General features: G+C 32.1%; 1 protein-coding gene across 2 annotated transcripts; it reads right to left on the reverse strand.

Annotated features, from left to right (window-relative positions):
* Window positions 1–179: 179 nt before the first annotated feature.
* On the reverse strand, window positions 180–15,183 carry LOC125070503 (protein bicaudal D). Of its 2 annotated transcripts, XM_047680397.1 has the most exons (12): window positions 14,840–15,183; window positions 14,339–14,479; window positions 3,703–3,927; window positions 3,313–3,550; window positions 2,991–3,148; window positions 2,733–2,876; window positions 2,388–2,634; window positions 2,169–2,309; window positions 1,908–2,087; window positions 741–998; window positions 462–628; window positions 180–392 (listed from the first exon to the last, which is right to left on the reverse strand). In XM_047680397.1, the coding sequence occupies exons 1-12, from the start codon at window positions 15,053–15,055 to the stop codon at window positions 318–320; spliced, it is 2,190 nt and encodes a 729-aa protein (XP_047536353.1). In that variant the 5' UTR covers window positions 15,056–15,183; the 3' UTR covers window positions 180–317. The 2 variants fall into 2 exon arrangements, with proteins under 2 accessions (XP_047536353.1, XP_047536354.1); XM_047680398.1 differs by lacking the exons at window positions 14,339–14,479; window positions 14,840–15,183 and adding an exon at window positions 11,536–11,993.
* Window positions 15,184–18,750: the final 3,567 nt, after the last annotated feature.

An 18,750-nucleotide genomic window follows, 5' to 3' on the forward strand; every position in this document is an offset into this window, starting at 1 on the left:
GCGCGGCGGGGCGGGGCGGGGCGCGTCTTGCACAGTTTGACGGTTCGGTGGCGCCGCGCCGCCCGCCCGGCGGTCGATAACATTCCATTTTATAAAACGTACAAACGATCAATTTAGTCCTAAAACGACGATTATAAAAAGTTCACTAGTCGAGCGTCGGCTCGTAAACTATAAATTCGTTTGCCATCCTCGGGGGACGGGAGCGGACGGCGCTCGTGCGCTCACGGCGCGAGGGGGTGCGGCGAGCGGGGCGCCGGGCGGTGCGCCAGCAGCGCGCGCAGCGCCGCCGCCGCCGCCTTCAGCGCCCGCACCAGCCGCTAGAAGTCTCGGCCCCGCGCGCGCGCGCCGCCGCCCGCCTTGGGCACGCGGCGCGTGCGCATCTCGCGGTCCACCTGCGGGAGAGGCGGGTGAGTCTCGGCCGGCGTGCGAGGTGAACTCGAGTAGCGAGAGGGAGAGCGTACCTCCAGTTCCTCGAGGCGTTGCGTGAGCGAAAGTTTTTGTTGCACGGCGAGACGCAACAGCTGGTTGAGAGTCTTCTTCTCCTCCTCGGCGCTGGATAGAGCCTGCGTGAGTTCGTCGACCTGCGTGACGTACTCCTCGCATCTCGCCGCGAACATAGCACGCAAACCTACGTGTCGATGTTAGTTTGATTAATTATCAAATGACTTTTACAAACGAAACGTAATGCAGATATGCAACGTAACTCTGCGGGATATGATTCTAAAATTTAAAGCACTAACTTGAGAAGGTGGCAGCGTCTTCTTTGAGCAGCCGTAGCTCGTTGCGCAGTTTGAGCATAGTCTCGGTGACGATAGTCTTCTCGGTCTCGTACTTGGACTTGAGGTTGGCGAGCGCCACCTCGGCGGTGTTCTTGTTGGATTTGAGCACGGTACGCAGGGTGGCGATCTGTTCGCGCTTGGTGGACAGCAAGGACTTGAGCTTGATGACTTGCTCCTGCAGCTCCGCCAATTCCGCGCCACGCTCCTCCGCCTCCATCACTGGCACAGGGAAAAGATCATCAATATTTAATTCTCAATTAATAAAATATATGATGATGAATTAATAACATTGTTACTACAAGACAAAATATACTTTAACTAAAACAACCGGATAAAGTAATTTCTGAAATTAATTTTCAATCTACTTCTAAATTACTAATAAATCAATAGTAATTTGAATCTATGTACTAACTACTAACAATATGTTTGATCATAATGTGGTAATAATTAGGAATACTCAACATTTCATATTACATATTGTAACATAAGAATTCCTGCCACAAAACTCGCCCTTAACGACTCTCTCACGTTAAACAGATTTCTAGAGTTCCTCTTACATGGAGTCATATTATTTTTCTTAATATAAAAACTCTTTCCGTGTAATAACATCGCATGCTTCCATACTAAATGCAAATTAATATCACATCTTAATGTATTCGACTTTCGTGCAAAACTAAGTGAAGAATTTTTAGATATGTTTTGATATGGTATGTTGGATTTGGAATCTGGAAAGTGGGACGTAGTTTTGTAGTAGTTTGGTTCTGTTTTTGGATTATTTCTACAATAATTACTCTCAGTGTTGATTTCGCTATTATAATTTCGTCTGCAAATGCTTTCAAAGTAATGGGTTATTTCTTTAACCGATCTACCCGTGCATAATATGTCATTTTTATTTATTTCTATTGGCGTAGATTTAAAATGAACGTAGGAATTGTTTAATTTTTTTTTCTCGTCCGATATCTGTACATCGAATCTTTCTTTTGCTTGCTTCGCATGATTATAAAATAAAATTTCTGGTTTCAAAACGGAACAGGAGAGAGTGATTTCTGAAAATGATATTATTTCAAGACGCTTGGAAGGTTGGGTAAATATAAATATTTATCGGGTGCACGGAAACGATCTGCATACTTGGCTGGTGACGGTGGCGCGAGTCCAGCGCGGTGTCGAGCGCGGCGCGCAGGTGCGTGAGTTGGTCCAGCAGCGTGTCGGCCGAGCGCGCCACCAGTCCCGCCGCGCGCAGCCCCTCCAGCTCGCCCGCCGCCAGCGCCAGCGCCTCGTCGTCGATGCCGCGGCCCTCGCCGCCCGCGCCTGCAATCCAAGGAACGGGACTAATTTATATCTGACGGTCAGAACGATCGGTGTAAAACATATGGATGGATGTGGTCTCACCGTCCGTCTGTCCCGCGTGCTCGAGCAGCACCCGCTCGGGCTGTGTGCCGTTGACGGCGCACACGTGGTGGTACAGCGCCGCCAGCGTCTCCGCCGCCGAGGCGAGCGCCGGCGCCGCCGACGACAGGGCTCTACCGGCACCTGGGGAATGAGATTTATAGGCTTAACAGATTGGCCGACGAAAAAATCGACACCGTCGATCAACGAACGGGTACACACCGCCGGCCAGCGTGCGCAGCAGGTCGGCGTCGGCCTGCAGCGCCGCACAGCGCAGCTCCGCGTCGGCCACGCGGTCGCTGAGCTGCGCCAGGTGCGCGCGCTGCAGCGCGGCGGGCGAGCCGTCGGGCGGCGCATCCAGCTCTCGCAGAGCAGCGAGCAGTGCGCCAAGCTCTCCGCCCGACACGCGCCACCACGTCAGCCACTTGGCCGCGCGCGATGCCACGCCGCCCTCCGCCTTGTCGTCCTCCTGCGTCGCGACATGTCCGATATTATCGTTCATTTGATATTCGATATGAACTCGTGAAATGCTTCGGTGTGCGCCGGTGTACGCCGGGGAGCACGTACCAGCGGCGCGCAGTCCCCGTGCAGCGCGTGCAGGGCGGCGACGCGAGACGACACGCGCGTGAGGCCGGCGCGCAGCACTCCGGCCGCGGCGCTCTCGGTCTCCGCGGTCGATTGCGCCGTACGGAGCGAGCTCGATAATTGCGACTGCAAATTGATGATCATTATACGCGTAAAATTGAGGCACAAAAAATAGTTTACCTCGGTCTTTTTGGAAGCAAGTATTCGTTTAACAGTCAGTAGAACATAAATTAGACTTACGTTTTCGTTGTGCGCTTGTTCGAGCTGCTTCTCGAGCCGCGAAATCTCGTGCAAATGCACCTCGGAGAAGAGATCTGCGTGATGGTCGGCGGCGCTGAGGTCTCCAGCACCGGACGCGCCCGCCTCTCCATCGTCGTCTGCGCCTTCTTCTGGCATACCTGAACAGTGGGAACATATCGCATGACTGTAGCTCGACCAAACAACGTTTTGTAGTAATGCATATATAATGAGAATTATATTTCACTATTCTTTATATTCATAATGTATATGCACAGCTATTTATAAAGATGAACTCAATATAATGTTTTACTTGAGTGCCAACCTCGTATACTGTACGCCAAGTTAGTAATATTGAATTGCGCTTCTCTACTGATATGCGCATCTAATTCCTTCTTCGCCGCGAACTTAGCTTCTCGCTCGGCTTGTAGCGCTTCCAGCGCCTCCGCCAGCTGTCTCTCAGCAATACGCCGAAGCGCAGCGGTCTCATCAGCAGCGGCACGCGCAATTTCTGCCTCTTCACGTAGTTGTCGCACCTCATGTTTAAGCCCTTCAAATTCCACCTGGTAAATATTATGGCGTATATTTTTAGAGGGGCTCGTTCGTTAAATGTTCAACATGTCAAATATATTATATATTGTTGTTGTACATCTTAACAATCCACTTATTGTACGAGTAAACAGATTTGTCCAATTATGAAAGACTGTATTCTCACCTGTGAGGACCGTAACGCTGAGACCTGCTTTTGTAAAGAAATATTCTCGTCTTCTAGATCTCCTATGTCAAGCAGTAGACGTTGCTCCCTTTGTCTCGCTTCCCTGAGCTCAGCTCGTAGAGCAGCTCTTTCCGACTCTCGTGTCGCTTTGTCTGCGCCGAGCTCTGAACTCTCCGCTAGGAGACGATCGCGTTCGCTGACCACCCTTTCTAGTTCGTGTCGTAACTACAATAAAATACACCCATGGTTAATCAATATAATATATACTAAAATGTTAAATGGGTAATGTTTAACATGTTCATAAAGTGCATTCATTAACTAACCTCTAATTAATGATTATCAAAAATTATCGGATGTGTTCTATGTTAATTTATTTTTAACCTTACGAAACATCTATTTCTATTTCAATATAATATCAAAAGGATACAATTTCACGTGATGTTTGAATTAAAAGTACACGTTAATAGATTGTTAATAACAATACATAAAAAACATATGTATTTATAATGATATATTTATTATAAAGAGGGTTTGTATTTCGGTATCATTATTTGTATTAAAATGTAGAAAAAAAATGTAGATAAAGACTTATTAGGAATTTATAGGCGTATCTAGACGGGTCATTTAGGTTAAATGGATATTCGGTAGCACTTAGTTGATTGGTGTCTAAAACAGGCGACACTAGGTGTGGTGGATGACGTCATCGCACGAAGTTAGACGGTTTTTTACATGACAAAGGTAAGCTTTAAATTAGATTATAATGTTGATTGCCAATATATATAAATACCTAATATCCAATTATATTAGATGTTAATCTAATTTTAGAAAATCAATTTTCTTTCAATTGTTTTATATTTCAATGAGGAATTATATAATAAAAATATTAGTATAATAAGTTTATATGGGTCCGTATTGTACTGTGGAAGTATAATAAAAACTCAGGTTACGACGCGACGCCGTTGACTCACTGACCCTATTCAATGACAGAGCTATTGATATTTGCGCGCTCGATTTGTCGATTGATAAAAGTATAGAAATTAAATTCCATTGTGCATAATTCAATAAAGGATTTAGCATTTTAAATATTTATTATATATTTATTACCTGAAATACTTCTGTTTCGAATTTTTAGGTAATTCGTCTATTCCGTGACTTAAGTGCACTTTTGTGTCTTACGTATGGGTAAATAGTATTTAATCATACCGTATTAGAAAAACAGTCAATTTTGTCGTAAATTAAAAAAATATATATTTAAAATATAAAACAAATCAGCCTAAGAGATTCTACGACTGTAACTATTACACAAAACAAAAATCTTATTTAAAATATAAATTTAATATAATATACAGCCGTAATTTTACCATCTCAAAGTATTTTTTTTATTTCAAATTTAAAAGTATTTTAAAAATTGAAATAAGATGTCGGCGCTTATTCTGCAGACTTTTTCATAGATCGTTAGTTATTTACCAATTTATTTAGTGAAGCGGGGAGAAAACTACATGAGATAAATATTGTGATGCCCTTGGGAATGCTATTACTGGTGGATACTAAATGGTTTTAAGGGGACTACATGAGCTAAATGCAAGTTTTATAATGCAAAAAAGTATATGATCCAATGCAGTAAACCAAATGAAAAAAAGATATGATAATCTTCAGGATACATGCTAAGTATTTGTTATTTTGAAAACATGATGTAATTAATTTGGTACGATAGAAAAAAATCACAAAGTTACCTCTAAAAAGATCTTTTAATCAATAATAACTATACTTATATACGTTCCATAATTCTGGTTTTTTGTCAGATTATTCTACAAGCAATATACTATTTAACCTGGGTGTCACTTTTTTAGTAAAATCAATAGATTTTTTTTAAATCCGATATTCTTATTTTCGAACAAAATACGTACGCATGTGTGCGTAAACGCCGTGTACAGACAATGCCGGCCGAGGCCTGATGCTATATAGACGTGTCGATCTTTTCGCCGCATCATTCATTACGTTACGAGATATTTTTTTGTAATTTTAATTGTAAATTCATTGTTTCATGTTTTCTTATAATAAATTTTATTCTTTCTTGTAAATAAATATATTAAGTTAAAATAGTGTAGTAGTAATTAGGCATTTGTTTTTTTATTATATTATTTGTTATAAATTTTAATTGTGTAAATATGGGAAATAAAGTGAAACGCGTGAGGAAAACTAAAAAACGTTTATATAAATCAAGCGCCGAACATACATATGAACGATATTAAAAGGTAAGAGTATTTAATTAGTAAACATATTTTTTTTTTATAAATTATGAATATTGAAAACATCTATTAGAAAAATGTGCAATCAGTTCGCATATAATCAGATTTTTCGAGCCATTCTTAATAATTACGATAGAGTATTTGGTCAAAGGAAGGAAAACATCAATTGACTTTCATGTGGATCAAGTGACTACATTCGATCCCCATGAACTCGAAGCATTTTTTTTTTCTTTATAACTACTATGACATATTAAGATACATATTTTTTAAATACATAATTTTATAATTAATAAAAATGTAATTACTAACATATATTTATTTTTTACAGAATAAAGAAAGTCGAAAACAATAACACGGAAGCTATTTATATTGCGTAAGAGTTTAATTTTATCGATTGTTTATAATAAGAATTAAAGTTATGTATGAACTAATTTTAATAATAATAAAAAAAAGTAAAGTCGTAACAAAAAAAATGTAATTGTTGTGAACCAGAGAACTAGAATATTTAGAAGTGTCATTTGTACGTAATTCATAAATTTAAATTTTTTTGTAACGTCCGCCATATTGGATTGAATATAGCAGCAATTCATGAATCGTGCATTGTCATCGAGATTAAATATGTGTGCCAACTTTCAGCTGAAAGTGGGTGTAATATTTATTCCAAGATTCCAGGACATATGTAATAACATTAATACATACAAGTGAAAATAAATAAAAAAATTAAAAAAAAAATTAACACAAAATGTTTTTTTTTTTGTACTAAATATAAATAAAAATATTTTAAGTTTAATTAAATCAGTTTTATTTTTTAATCATTTTCGAATAACAATCAAAAGCAATACAAATAATTCTAATATCCTATCTATTTTTATGAGATTTATGATTAATCATGAAAGGTTAATCATAATAGGTTTAAACCTATTATGATTAACCTTTCATTCATCAATGATTCAACCAAATCGAATTGACAACATTTTTTTCTAGTAAATATTTAGATTTTTTTTTTTAAATTGAATATATATTTTTTCTTTATGAACCAATATTAATAAAACGAACAAATACTACGCCATATGTTACCCCACGGTCACTACACTACAGATTTCGAACACTTACGATTTTATTATATAAATAGATCATTAAAGTTTAATAAAATGTTAAAAATTGGTATGTTTCAATATTTAGTATAAGAACTAATTGTGGTATAATAATATAAATAATAGAAAAAAAAGGTTAAAACTAACTGTCTATTTTATTGTGTACAAAATATAAATAAAAATATTGTAAGTTTAATTGAATCTGTTTTATTTTATAATCCAAATGATTATTATCTAACATCGAAAGAAATAAAAATAATTCTGTTGTCCTATCTATTTTTTATTCCCCTTAAGAGGACTACAAGAGCTAAGTGCCCTTGAGAATCGCACGCACACACTTACAAAATCGACAAAAACGGCAAGCCCGTGTACTAAGGGTTAAGCGAGGTAACGAGATTACGCCCAAATATTCTAATAGATGGCGCCAAACCGAGCGACGTAAGATCAATCATAAATCTCATAAAAAATAGATAGGACAACAGAATTATTTTTATTTCTTTCGATGTTAGTTAACAAATGATTATAAAATAAAACTGATTCAATTAAACTTACAATATTTTTATTTATATTTTGTATACAATAAAATAGACAGTTAGTTTTAACCTTTTTTTTCTATTATTTATATTATTATACCACAACTAGTTCTTATACTAAATATTGAAACATACCAATTTTTAACATTTTATAAAAGTTTAATGATCTATTTATATAATAAAATCGTAAGTGTTCGAAATCTGTAGTGTAGTGACTGTGGGGTAACATATAGCGTAGTATTTGTTCGTTTTATTAATATTGGTTCATAAAGAAAAAATATATATTCAATTAAAAAAAAAATCTAAATATTTACTAGAAAAAAATGTTGTCACTTCGATTTGGTTGAATCATTGATGAATCAAAGGTTAATCATAATAGGTTTATAGTATATATTAGAATTATTTGTATTGCTTTTGACTGTTATTCGAAAATGATTAAAAAATAAAACTGATTTAATTAAACTTAAAATATTTTTATTTATATTTAGTACTACAAAAAAAAAACATTTAGTGATAATTTTTTTTATTTAATTTCACTTGTATGTATTAATGTTATTACATATGTCCTGGAATCTTGGAATAAATATTACACCCACTTTCAGCTGAAAGTTGGCACACATATTTAATCTCGATGACAATGCACGATTCATGAATTGCTGCTATATTCAATCCAATATGGCGGACGTTACAAAAAAAATTAAATTTATGAATTACGTACAAATGACACTTCTAAATATTCTAGTTCTCTGGTTCACAACAATTACATTTTTTTTTTACGACTTTACTTTTTTTTATTATTATTAAAATTAGTTCATACATAACTTTAATTCTTATTATAAACAATCGATAAAATTAAACTCTTACGCAATATAAATAGCTTCCGTGTTATTGTTTTCGACTTTCTTTATTCTGTAAAAAATAAATATATGTTAGTAATTACATTTTTATTAATTATAAAATTATATATTTAAAAAATATGTATTTTAATATGTCATAGTAGTTATAATGAAAAAAAAATGCTTCGAGTTCATGGGGATCGAATGTAGTCACTTGATCCCCATGAAAGTCAATTGATGTTTTCCTTCCTTTGACCAAATACTCTATCGTAATTAATAAAAATGGTTCGAAAAATCTGATTATATGCGAACTGATTGCACATTTTTCTAATAGATGTTTTCAATATTCATAATTTATAAAAAAAAATATATGTTTACTAATTAAATACTCTTACCTTTTAATATCGTTCATATGTATGTTCGGCGCTTGATTTATATAAACGTTTTTTAGTTTTCCTCACGCGTTTCACTTTATTTCCCATATTTACACAATTAAAATTTATAACAAATAATATAATAAAAAAACAAATGCCTAATTACTACTACACTAGTTTAACTTAATATATTTATTTACAAGAAAGAATAAAATTTATTATAAGAAAACATGAAACAATGAATTTACAATTAAAATTACAAAAAAATATCTCGTAACGTAATGAATGATGCGGCAAAAAGATCGACACGTCTGTATAGCATCAGGCCTCGGCCGGCATTGTCTGTACACGGCGTTTACGCACACATGCGTACGCATTTTGTTCGAAAATAAGAATATCGGATTTAAAAAAAATCTATTGATTTTACTAAAAAAGTGACACCCAGGTTAAATAGTATATTGCTTGTAGAATAATCTGACAAAAAACCAGAATTATGGAACGTATATAAGTATAGTTATTATTGATTAAAAGATCTTTTTAGAGGTAACTTTGTGATTTTTTTCTATCGTACCAAATTAATTACATCATGTTTTCAAAATAACAAATACTTAGCATGTATCCTGAAGATTATCATATATTTTTTTCATTTGGTTTACTGCATTGGATCATATACTTTTTTGCATTATAAAACTTGCATTTAGCTCATGTAGTCCCCTTAAGCTTGAATATTGAATGAGTTTAAAAAAATTGTCAGTTGTTTCCACAGGCATTGGTAAAGGACGCCCTTGACATTAATATAACCATATAAATAGTTATCAGACCATTTAAAAAAAATAATGATTTATACGGAGGCTTTTTTGATTCATATGGGATATTAAAATATAAATTTAATAGGTTACCCGAAACGAGAAATGGTCCATTATAAGTCCGAAAAAGGATTTTCAATCTTAATTCACAAAATTCGTTTTCTAACGGTTGACATTAATTTAAAAACAATTGAAAGAAAAGTGACTGGTGCAAATCAAGTCTACCTTCAACTTTACATTTAGAAATACCTAAATTTACGAACGATCCTTATTTATTATTAACAGGAACTGAATTTTGAAAGAAAAAGATAAATTTAATTAGCTATATAATTAATTATTATATTTGGATACATTGAGTAATGTAAACATATATTTATTATTTCCAAAAAAAGTAAAATATATTTTATAAGTCATGTGGTTGCATTTTTAAAAATCTCTAAATACAAACAATAACTGTTTATTTATCTTTGGAATTATTAAACTTTGTTCTGCTTTTGATTTCTAAATAAATATAAAGACTTTTTTTTAAATACAGTTAAACGGCCAAGCCTTACGAAACTTACGAAGTTACATTTAGCAATCTTTTATATTACCAGAAACCTCTCAAAGTCAGCGTATAGTTTGGCTACTATCTTTATCTTCCTTAACAATAGATAAGAGATTCTTTTGGGATTTAATCTTGATATGTTTATCATTTTTATAATTAACTTTCGTAAATGGATAAACTTGGCTTATATTTCGAAAACAAATTATCCTAAAAAAGAAAGATTAAAATTATAATTGTCTACGAATTAAAGAAATTGTAAAGGCTCAATAATGTCAAAACAAACATTATTTATTCAACGATGAAACGATGAGGAAGGATTATGAAGGGGCGAAACAGAAATATTTTAATTCGGTCTTAAGTGATGAATTGATTCAGTAATGTTGAGGGGCGTTAAATTATTCGACCAGTATATGATGTCTACGAACTTATGAACGAATGTGAGTCAGTTGCAAACAATTGTTTGAAGCTGAAGATGATAAAAAAAATGGCCTGAATTTTTTTCATTGCCTCGTCTATTAACGTCTTTTATAATTGCTAATTAGAAATAAACGTCAATTACTTCCAATGATTGGGATCCTATAAATAAACGTTATATCCTCATACTTCAAATTATGTAACGCAAAAACTATGAATAAAAAAATATTTCGTTGAAAGTTTGTGACGAATTTACGTTACAACGTTTCTAACGTATTTGTATTTTCATAATATATATATATATTAATGAATAGATATTAAAACAAAAATATATATAAATCTCGTGTCAAAAATGAATAAATTTCTTTTGTATTAATAAAACAAGTAAACAAAGACAGGCAATAAATAATATTTTTAATGAACTGTCCACTTATACGACTTCCAAACACGGCATCATTGCTATAACTAATAAATAAGTTTTACCGGAAAATGTGTAAAAAATCTGCACGAATTTGATGATTAATCTCACTGAACTAAATAATTCAGTAGGGAATTCATGAAACTAACAGCATGCAGATAACGATTCCCGAGACATGTTCCGCAGAGATTGACTATTCAAATTTAATGAATCCAGGGACCGAGCTCAGACATGGTCTCGTTTGAAATTATGTGATGTTTGCTACACCCACAAATTCTTAACATCGTTTTGCAAATTAAACAACCGCATGCATGATAAGTATTGCAAGTTTAAATAGTAATTTATATTACTGAAAAAATATATATATTTAAATAGTAGTATAAAACTATAATTGGAGCTAACATCTATAACTGGCTTACCGCCAAAAACCAATATCAACAATATTCCATTATCTATGTAAACACCGACAGCGACTTGAAATACGAGACAAAGTTTGACAGGACACTGTCGCAAGACACTAGATATATAGTTAAACAATACACATATAATACACACACAATACCTCTTCACCTTCACTCATTTTCGATGAATGACTATTGCATTCCACAATTGCACTGTTTAATGTAATCGCAAACGCGCCTGGCACTTGTACAATACGTTCCGCATAATTCAGTAAACACTTCCACTACATCGTGTAGTCATGCAGTTTAAAAATCTAACACCATTGAGTGGTAGAGAACATGTGAATCAAGGCCGGGAAAATAAAAGTATATTTCTGGATCGGTGTTATGGATTAACGGCTGCGCTTACGCCATTCGCGGCATTACATCACGTCCGATAGGGGTCTTTTTCGTTTGTTCAAATATCGTGACTGAAACACTGATAACTAAGTGACTAATCACCGATTTTTAAATGTACGACGCTTCAACGAAGGTTTTTAAATTTTAATTAAAACAATCTTAAACGAAACAACTTTTCAGTGTTCTCGAAACGACGTCCCGCATATACTGAACGAGGGTCCGGCGATGATTCACATCAATTGCTCTCATTTTGATTAGGCAGAACGTAGGCATATTTCGTCAGATGTGTCTGGGGTTATAGTGCATTAATAAGATAATGTTGCTCTGCATAATCTCTTTAATGGACAACACATTCACCCTCCGTTTCAAATCGAAAAGCTAGTTGCGCTTACGCATACTATTATTTTTGTTTCCAGCATGTCCTGTTTTTATAATGACAATGAATATGGCGCTACGTCTCTATTTTAAGCTCGACTGAAAACTAAAAAACGAATACCTATCGCGCAAGCTATAACATCATTGATATTTCGTAAAATACTTTCAATGTGTGCGCACATTTATCAACGATATGTTGTTTAATTTTCATAGACACACAAGTACCTACTTTAAAAATAAAGTATACCGTGAAAAACACATTATTTAATTAAATCTGCTTATAAAATAAAAACTATATAAAATTCATGGAACAATCGTCACCATAAACACAGAATACTAAATTTGTTGTATTAATGAAGTGCACTGAATTTAAAACAGCTGGCTCTAATTTGAAAGTAAAAGTAGAGATTTTATTATATTGTAATATTATATTTCAATTGCAAATCAACTTGCATTCGATGCATGGGTTTATAATTGTGTTTCATCCTTTACATAAATTATAAATTGAGAATAATTTAGAGGAAGTTAATAACTTTTGTGAGAATGGATGAAAGAAATAAAATAAGTAAATGAAAAATAAAGTAATAGTTTAGTATAACATCTCTTTAAATGATTAAAGAGACAAAATATGTGTTACTATTTGTATTTTAGGAAGCAATTTCAGAAATTATGTATATAATAATATCAACTGATTATAATATAGCTATATTTTTTATTATTAGCGAGCATTTACTTTAAAAGTAAATGCAATTTTATTTGTTGAGAGAGCCTTAAATTAATATTCTTCTGTAACCATTCAAGAGTTGCGAGATCATAAGATAAAGACCACAATGAGGCTGTGTTTCTGTAACGTTTACTTCTGCATAGTTTTTTTTATTTAATTTAATTAACAATACTGAAATGGTCCAATGGCTAGAAAAAGTGAATATTTAATAAGCAACATTGAGCTTTCCAGTGCTTAATTTCTGTGTATAATTCAGAATATTTCAATGTAGAAATTAATAATTTCTAATTAAAAAGAAATTTGCACAAAGCAGGTGAAATCATACGATGTCTGAACAGTGTTACAGGTTGTTACTTCATTTTTAATTAACAGAAGACTATTTGGATACTTATTTCTTATCCTTTTATAAGACTACAATTGTTTTATTATAAAATATTCTCTACATATTACATAGAGGATTTTTATTAGTAACATATTAATGTTACTAATAAAAATTAGCAGTAGCCTGGTATAGCATAATAGGGTATCATTTATTATGCTTCTTTCTCTTAAAGTCGACATTTAATCTAAACTATTGCTACGACCGCTGGTTATTTTTTGAAATATTATTAACATGATAGAACATTTGTATAGAATATTTCAAATATTATATAGCTTATAGAATGGAAATACTCCCACAAAAAATGGTGAACAATAATTGATTTCAATATACATGCAAAAATCATATTTCAGGATACAAGTATAATATATTATGAAAACATTTAATTTACTTCTTAAAAAATTCTATTAGTTGATTGGGTATAATTAAACAAATTGCTTTATTCTCTCTATTTCTCTCTCAATAAAAAGATGGGAAGCCATTATAGAGTATTTAAATTATGTTCTAATAAGAACTATTTAAATTTTTAAACTTTTTAATTCTAAATGAGTAACAACAGATTAATTTCATTGAAAATTAACAAAAATCTTTGATTTTATCTACACAATTTGTATTCTATTATTAATTAACATAAGTTACATTATTTCAAAATATCGCTGCAAAAATGAAACTACTATCTCAACTGAGTTTGTAGGAATATTTTTTATCGTATGAATCTTGAGAAATGAAATTTGTTATACACATGCATAAAAACATTTTGTATGGAAAAATTACATAGCTTATCAATTAGTTTATTACAAAAAAGAGAATGGTGTGCATAAAAAGATAATTACTCATAATAAATTTCCTATTAAAAATTTAAATCAAAGTTAATTTATGCAAATTTCGAATATATAGTTTAAAATTTAAACAACGGCATACACTTCTTTTACATGTCATAAGTAATTCATAATATTTTTCAATAGACAGAATTTATGTAATTATTATTAGTATATTATAATTTTTTGAGGATAGCTACAAATCAATTCAGTTGGTATTAATCGCCCACATTTATAATGAAAACAGATTTAAATTGAGTTAGCCATACCTGTTTTGATTCCCCTTCAAGTTCGATTATTTGTAGTGTCAGGGAACTTTCCATTGCTGCTGATTCATTGAGAAGTGCATTTTCCTGTTCTATTCCACTCTGTGTTGTCACTTTTTGGGTTGTGTCAAGTTTCATTAATGCCTGCAAGGAAACCACATTGTATATTGGCAAAAATATTCTTAGCAATATGTAGTTTAAGTGAAACAGTTATTATGTTGAGACATATATTGAAGTAAAACTTTAAATATAAAATTATAATGAAGAATGTAAATGAGAATTATATTAAAATCGCTAGTTTCATTAGTTTAATATAGTGCAAAGTTTTATAGGCAATATGTTTTAACCTAATGATGTTTAATAAGTTTTCATACATATATTTAAAAAGTAGATCATCTTATGAACATGAGGTGTTAAAAATACAATTTAAAGTTACCGTTTGCACGTTAATGTGGCCATTAAGGCATGAAAAGTGAAAATATTACGGTATGTAGGCCATCTAACCTCCTGCGTGATCTCCAGATCGTGCTTTGTGTTCTCGTATAAACTCTCCAGCTCGTCGCATCGTAGCTGAAGGGAACTCTTTTCCTCCAGCAGCACCAGGCCGAGCTGCGCCGATTGAATCTTCTCACTGCTGGCTTGGTCCAGTTCCCGACTCAGCCTCTCGATCTCCGCCTTTAGCTCGGAGATCGATAAGTCATTTTGTGCCGTTCCTGCCATCTTGGGACAGTTTTACGGCTTTTACTTTAAAACTTCATAAACAAAGTAAATAATCTCAGAAAAACAACGTTAAAACGTGTAAAATCAATGTTTCTACATTCTCTCAACAAAAGTATAACGTCTTGACAGTTCAGTCGTTTCTGTGACTTTTTTTAGCTCATGACTGATTGTAAATTTGTTTTAAAAATGAATTCAAGTCTTTTTGCTTATTTTTTTTTCATAAAGTACGTATGGATGACTTGTATTATATTAAGAATTATAACAATAATTGTTTTTTAAAATAACTATAAATTCCATAATATTTCATTATAAAAAAAATAGTATTTTAAGTAGACATTTTTGTCTTGGTTCGTTTATATTAAAAAAAAATATTTAATTAAACAACTTTATAGTATATGGTTGGTTTCCCAAATTGTTTTTTTTGGTATAATATATCGCTCATTATATATTTGAATAAGGCAGTACCATAGCGAACAAATATTCACTATGGTTTTATTATATTTTTTAGTAGTCATAATATATATTATTAAATAGGGTTGCCAATTGCCATCAATATATTTAATGACGTTTGATAATTAAGTATGTATGTATGGTATTTGAATATTTTAAATTTAATTATAGTTCAGAAATAATAAAACGACTAATATAAAAGGAACTCAATTAATACGCCTTTGAATATACTCGCTACTATATAAAAAATATATTATGGTGGTACCTTAGAGACATAATATGTAAATTACTGTGAGTTAAAGATTTCACTTTACACATTGATGAAGATGTCGTCCTCATCGACTTCTGCCAGGGCGACCACTATCGAAGGAGACAAGTCAACTTCGCAGGAAATATTACAGTGCACAAGTGTGTGTGCATGAGAATATACACGCTTTCAACTTCGAGACTTCAAGCTGCTACTAATATATTTCAACAAAAAACAAACTTTTTCATTAGAATAAATTTTAAACAACCGGTATTCCCACACCATATTCCCATAAATGCTTATCCTATCCTATCATTACATATATCATTCGCATTATAAAATACTATACTCAGATTAAATGTAGCCATACCTACGATAAAAAAACAATACTAACAAAAATAAAACAATAGCACTGTTCGAAAGGAGCTAGAGTAGATACAATTGTACCAATCTAGTCACTTACTCAGAATCCTGGAGAAGGTGAACGAAGGTGACTCCGTGATACCATATTTTATAGTGCTTAAAAGTCTCACAAAATTAGTTTGACAGAGTTTTTAGGAGGCTGCATCGTTTCCCATAAATTTATGACCGCTCATGATCAGATTCAATAGTAGTAATGTTTTAGACATTACACTCTTAATCAAAATTGTACAGAAAAGAAAGAAGCTTTGGACTATTTTGGAACTCGAGTGGATAAACGCAGTATCTAAATTGTGAAAAACGACACAGATTAAAAAAGTATACTACTATGTGTGTATGTAATAAATGTAAGCACTTAACGTTATCAATTCTTATATTAATAACGTAGTACCTAGTGTACTTTTGGCAATTGAGCCGATAAGTTGTGTGACTCACCGGCTCAATTGGCAAAAATTCTCAATTAAAATGAGGAAATGTTTACTGGTACGACAAAGGCCTTGCTTACCAGCGATATTCCAAAGGACCGCAATAAATATCATACGCAGTACTAGAGATGTGCTTTTGAGGGATGGGATAGTTATCTATTAATTTAATATTAGAAATCTCAAATACAAAATTCCATTTATTTAATAACATCAATTGACTAACTTAATATATTATCGCTTACAAAATTATTTGCAATTTATTTTTATATTTAATAGATAAATATTATTTTAATCGTATTTTATCATATAACATCAAAAACTTGTTAAAATAGAAATGATTACTATATTATTCAGATTTAGCGTAATGAGAACACTGAGGAAAAAGTTGGCTTTCTAATAATTTTTTTTTTTTATCAAATAGAATTAAATTGGTTGATATGCAACTACTACAAAAAATCGGATTATAATATTGCCAAAACTACATAAATTATTCAAGCAATTTGTAACATTATTATAGCACCTGTTAATATATATAGTGACGGTTTGAAGTATTTAATAATATTCACAACTTTAATTGACAATGCTGAAAATTTAAACATTATATTTAAAAGTATTATTATATTATTGCTACAATTATTAATTAATTTTGGAATGTATTATAATCATGAATAAACTCAAAATCAGACTTCATTGCATTAAAGTACTATTATTTACAAAAAAGAAAAAATACAATGCTTACACAACAAAACCAATTAGAGGACGATGTATTCAATTACATACTTCTACGATGTGTAACTACTATTAAAATTAGTTAGGGCCCTATTGAAATAAATTTTATTGAGTTCATTTAAAAGTACAAATTCATTGTTTATTTTTTAATACAAATTACGTCACTTGTCTTTTAAAGTTGTCAATGGTGTTACCATCTTGAATCCAAAGATACAATTACAAAAATCTTTGTTGAGCCTGTTTACAGGTGTGTAAGATTCCTAAAACTAAATATACAAAACATGATAGAATACCTGCCTAATCTTTTATTTATTAGTATATAATATTATGAAAGACAACTGTTAGTGATAGTTAATTTATGTAAAATATTTTTATACCCTATGATAAAGTTTGACTTAAAAAATATTCTCTTTATGTTCTTTTGTAGTTTAGCTGTTTCAACTTAAGACTATATCTATTGTATACTTAAATAACATAGCTAATTCATTATAATTCCGCAATTTGACCTAGTATATCGTAATGTTAGTGCAAAAGTCATAATAAAGTTCCAATTTGATATGGAAAAGATCTTATTAATCATTGTTAACAGTTTGCTGTTTTTTTAGTTATCATTTTAATGCATTAAAACTATAATTATTGCTGAATACGATTTTCACGTACGATCTCTTGCACTATCAGTAGAGATATGATACAATGTGCTCCTATTATATTATTTAAGACGCTGCCAATGAAATAACTATCTTGTCAAACAAAATCTAGTAATTGCCACACCATACATGCTTAGATAATAACTTTATTGATTAATATATAATAACTAAATAGTTATGGTCACTGTATGAATATTATATTATTTGTACTAAATTAGACTAATACATAATTACAATTAAAACTGACGCTATAGACATTTGTAATAGTATGTTCTGTTTCGGAACTTGGCACCAAAATGGCGGGAAATAATTTCGGTGAGTTGAAAATAAATTAGATTAAAATAATGAGCATAAATAATTCTATAATCTATGTGTAAAACTGTCAAATTATATATTATATATATATATGTACGAAAATTAATATCTGAGCAAAGATTAATTTGAATAGACGTTTAAAAACATGATTGCATTATTTACCATAAATCTTATTAAGAAGTAGCAATTAAATGTTGAGTAAATCCACTAAATTATTTTTAACAACATTTTCAAATAAGGACGTATATTTATAAATTCAAGATGAATTAATTGTTTCTGACATATTACTAAAATAAAAACAATTCGATATAAAATACAATTTCCGAATGATAACCCTAATAAAATCTTTAAGTTCAGTTATAGGTAAAGACAATAGTCGAGATATGTTCTATATCTTTTTATGACTTTACAACATCAGTTGAATACAAACAGTTATAAAAAGTACTAAGCAAATACAAACAT

Source organism: Vanessa atalanta, chromosome 17 (genome assembly GCF_905147765.1).
Source record: "Vanessa atalanta chromosome 17, ilVanAtal1.2, whole genome shotgun sequence".
Classification (NCBI taxonomy): Eukaryota; Metazoa; Arthropoda; class Insecta; order Lepidoptera; family Nymphalidae; genus Vanessa; species Vanessa atalanta.

Bases quoted from the DNA above. Each gene is read 5' to 3' on its own strand.
- LOC125070503 (XM_047680397.1), bottom strand. From the start codon at position 15,055: ATGGCAGGAACGGCACAAAATGACTTATCGATCTCCGAGCTAAAGGCG. The intron at 3,551-3,702 runs GTGAGAATACAG...AATATTTACCAG, and splicing joins CAGCGTTACGGTCCTCACAG to GTGGAATTTGAAGGGCTTAA. The intron at 2,310-2,387 runs GTGTGTACCCGT...CTCATTCCCCAG, and splicing joins GCTGCGCACGCTGGCCGGCG to GTGCCGGTAGAGCCCTGTCG.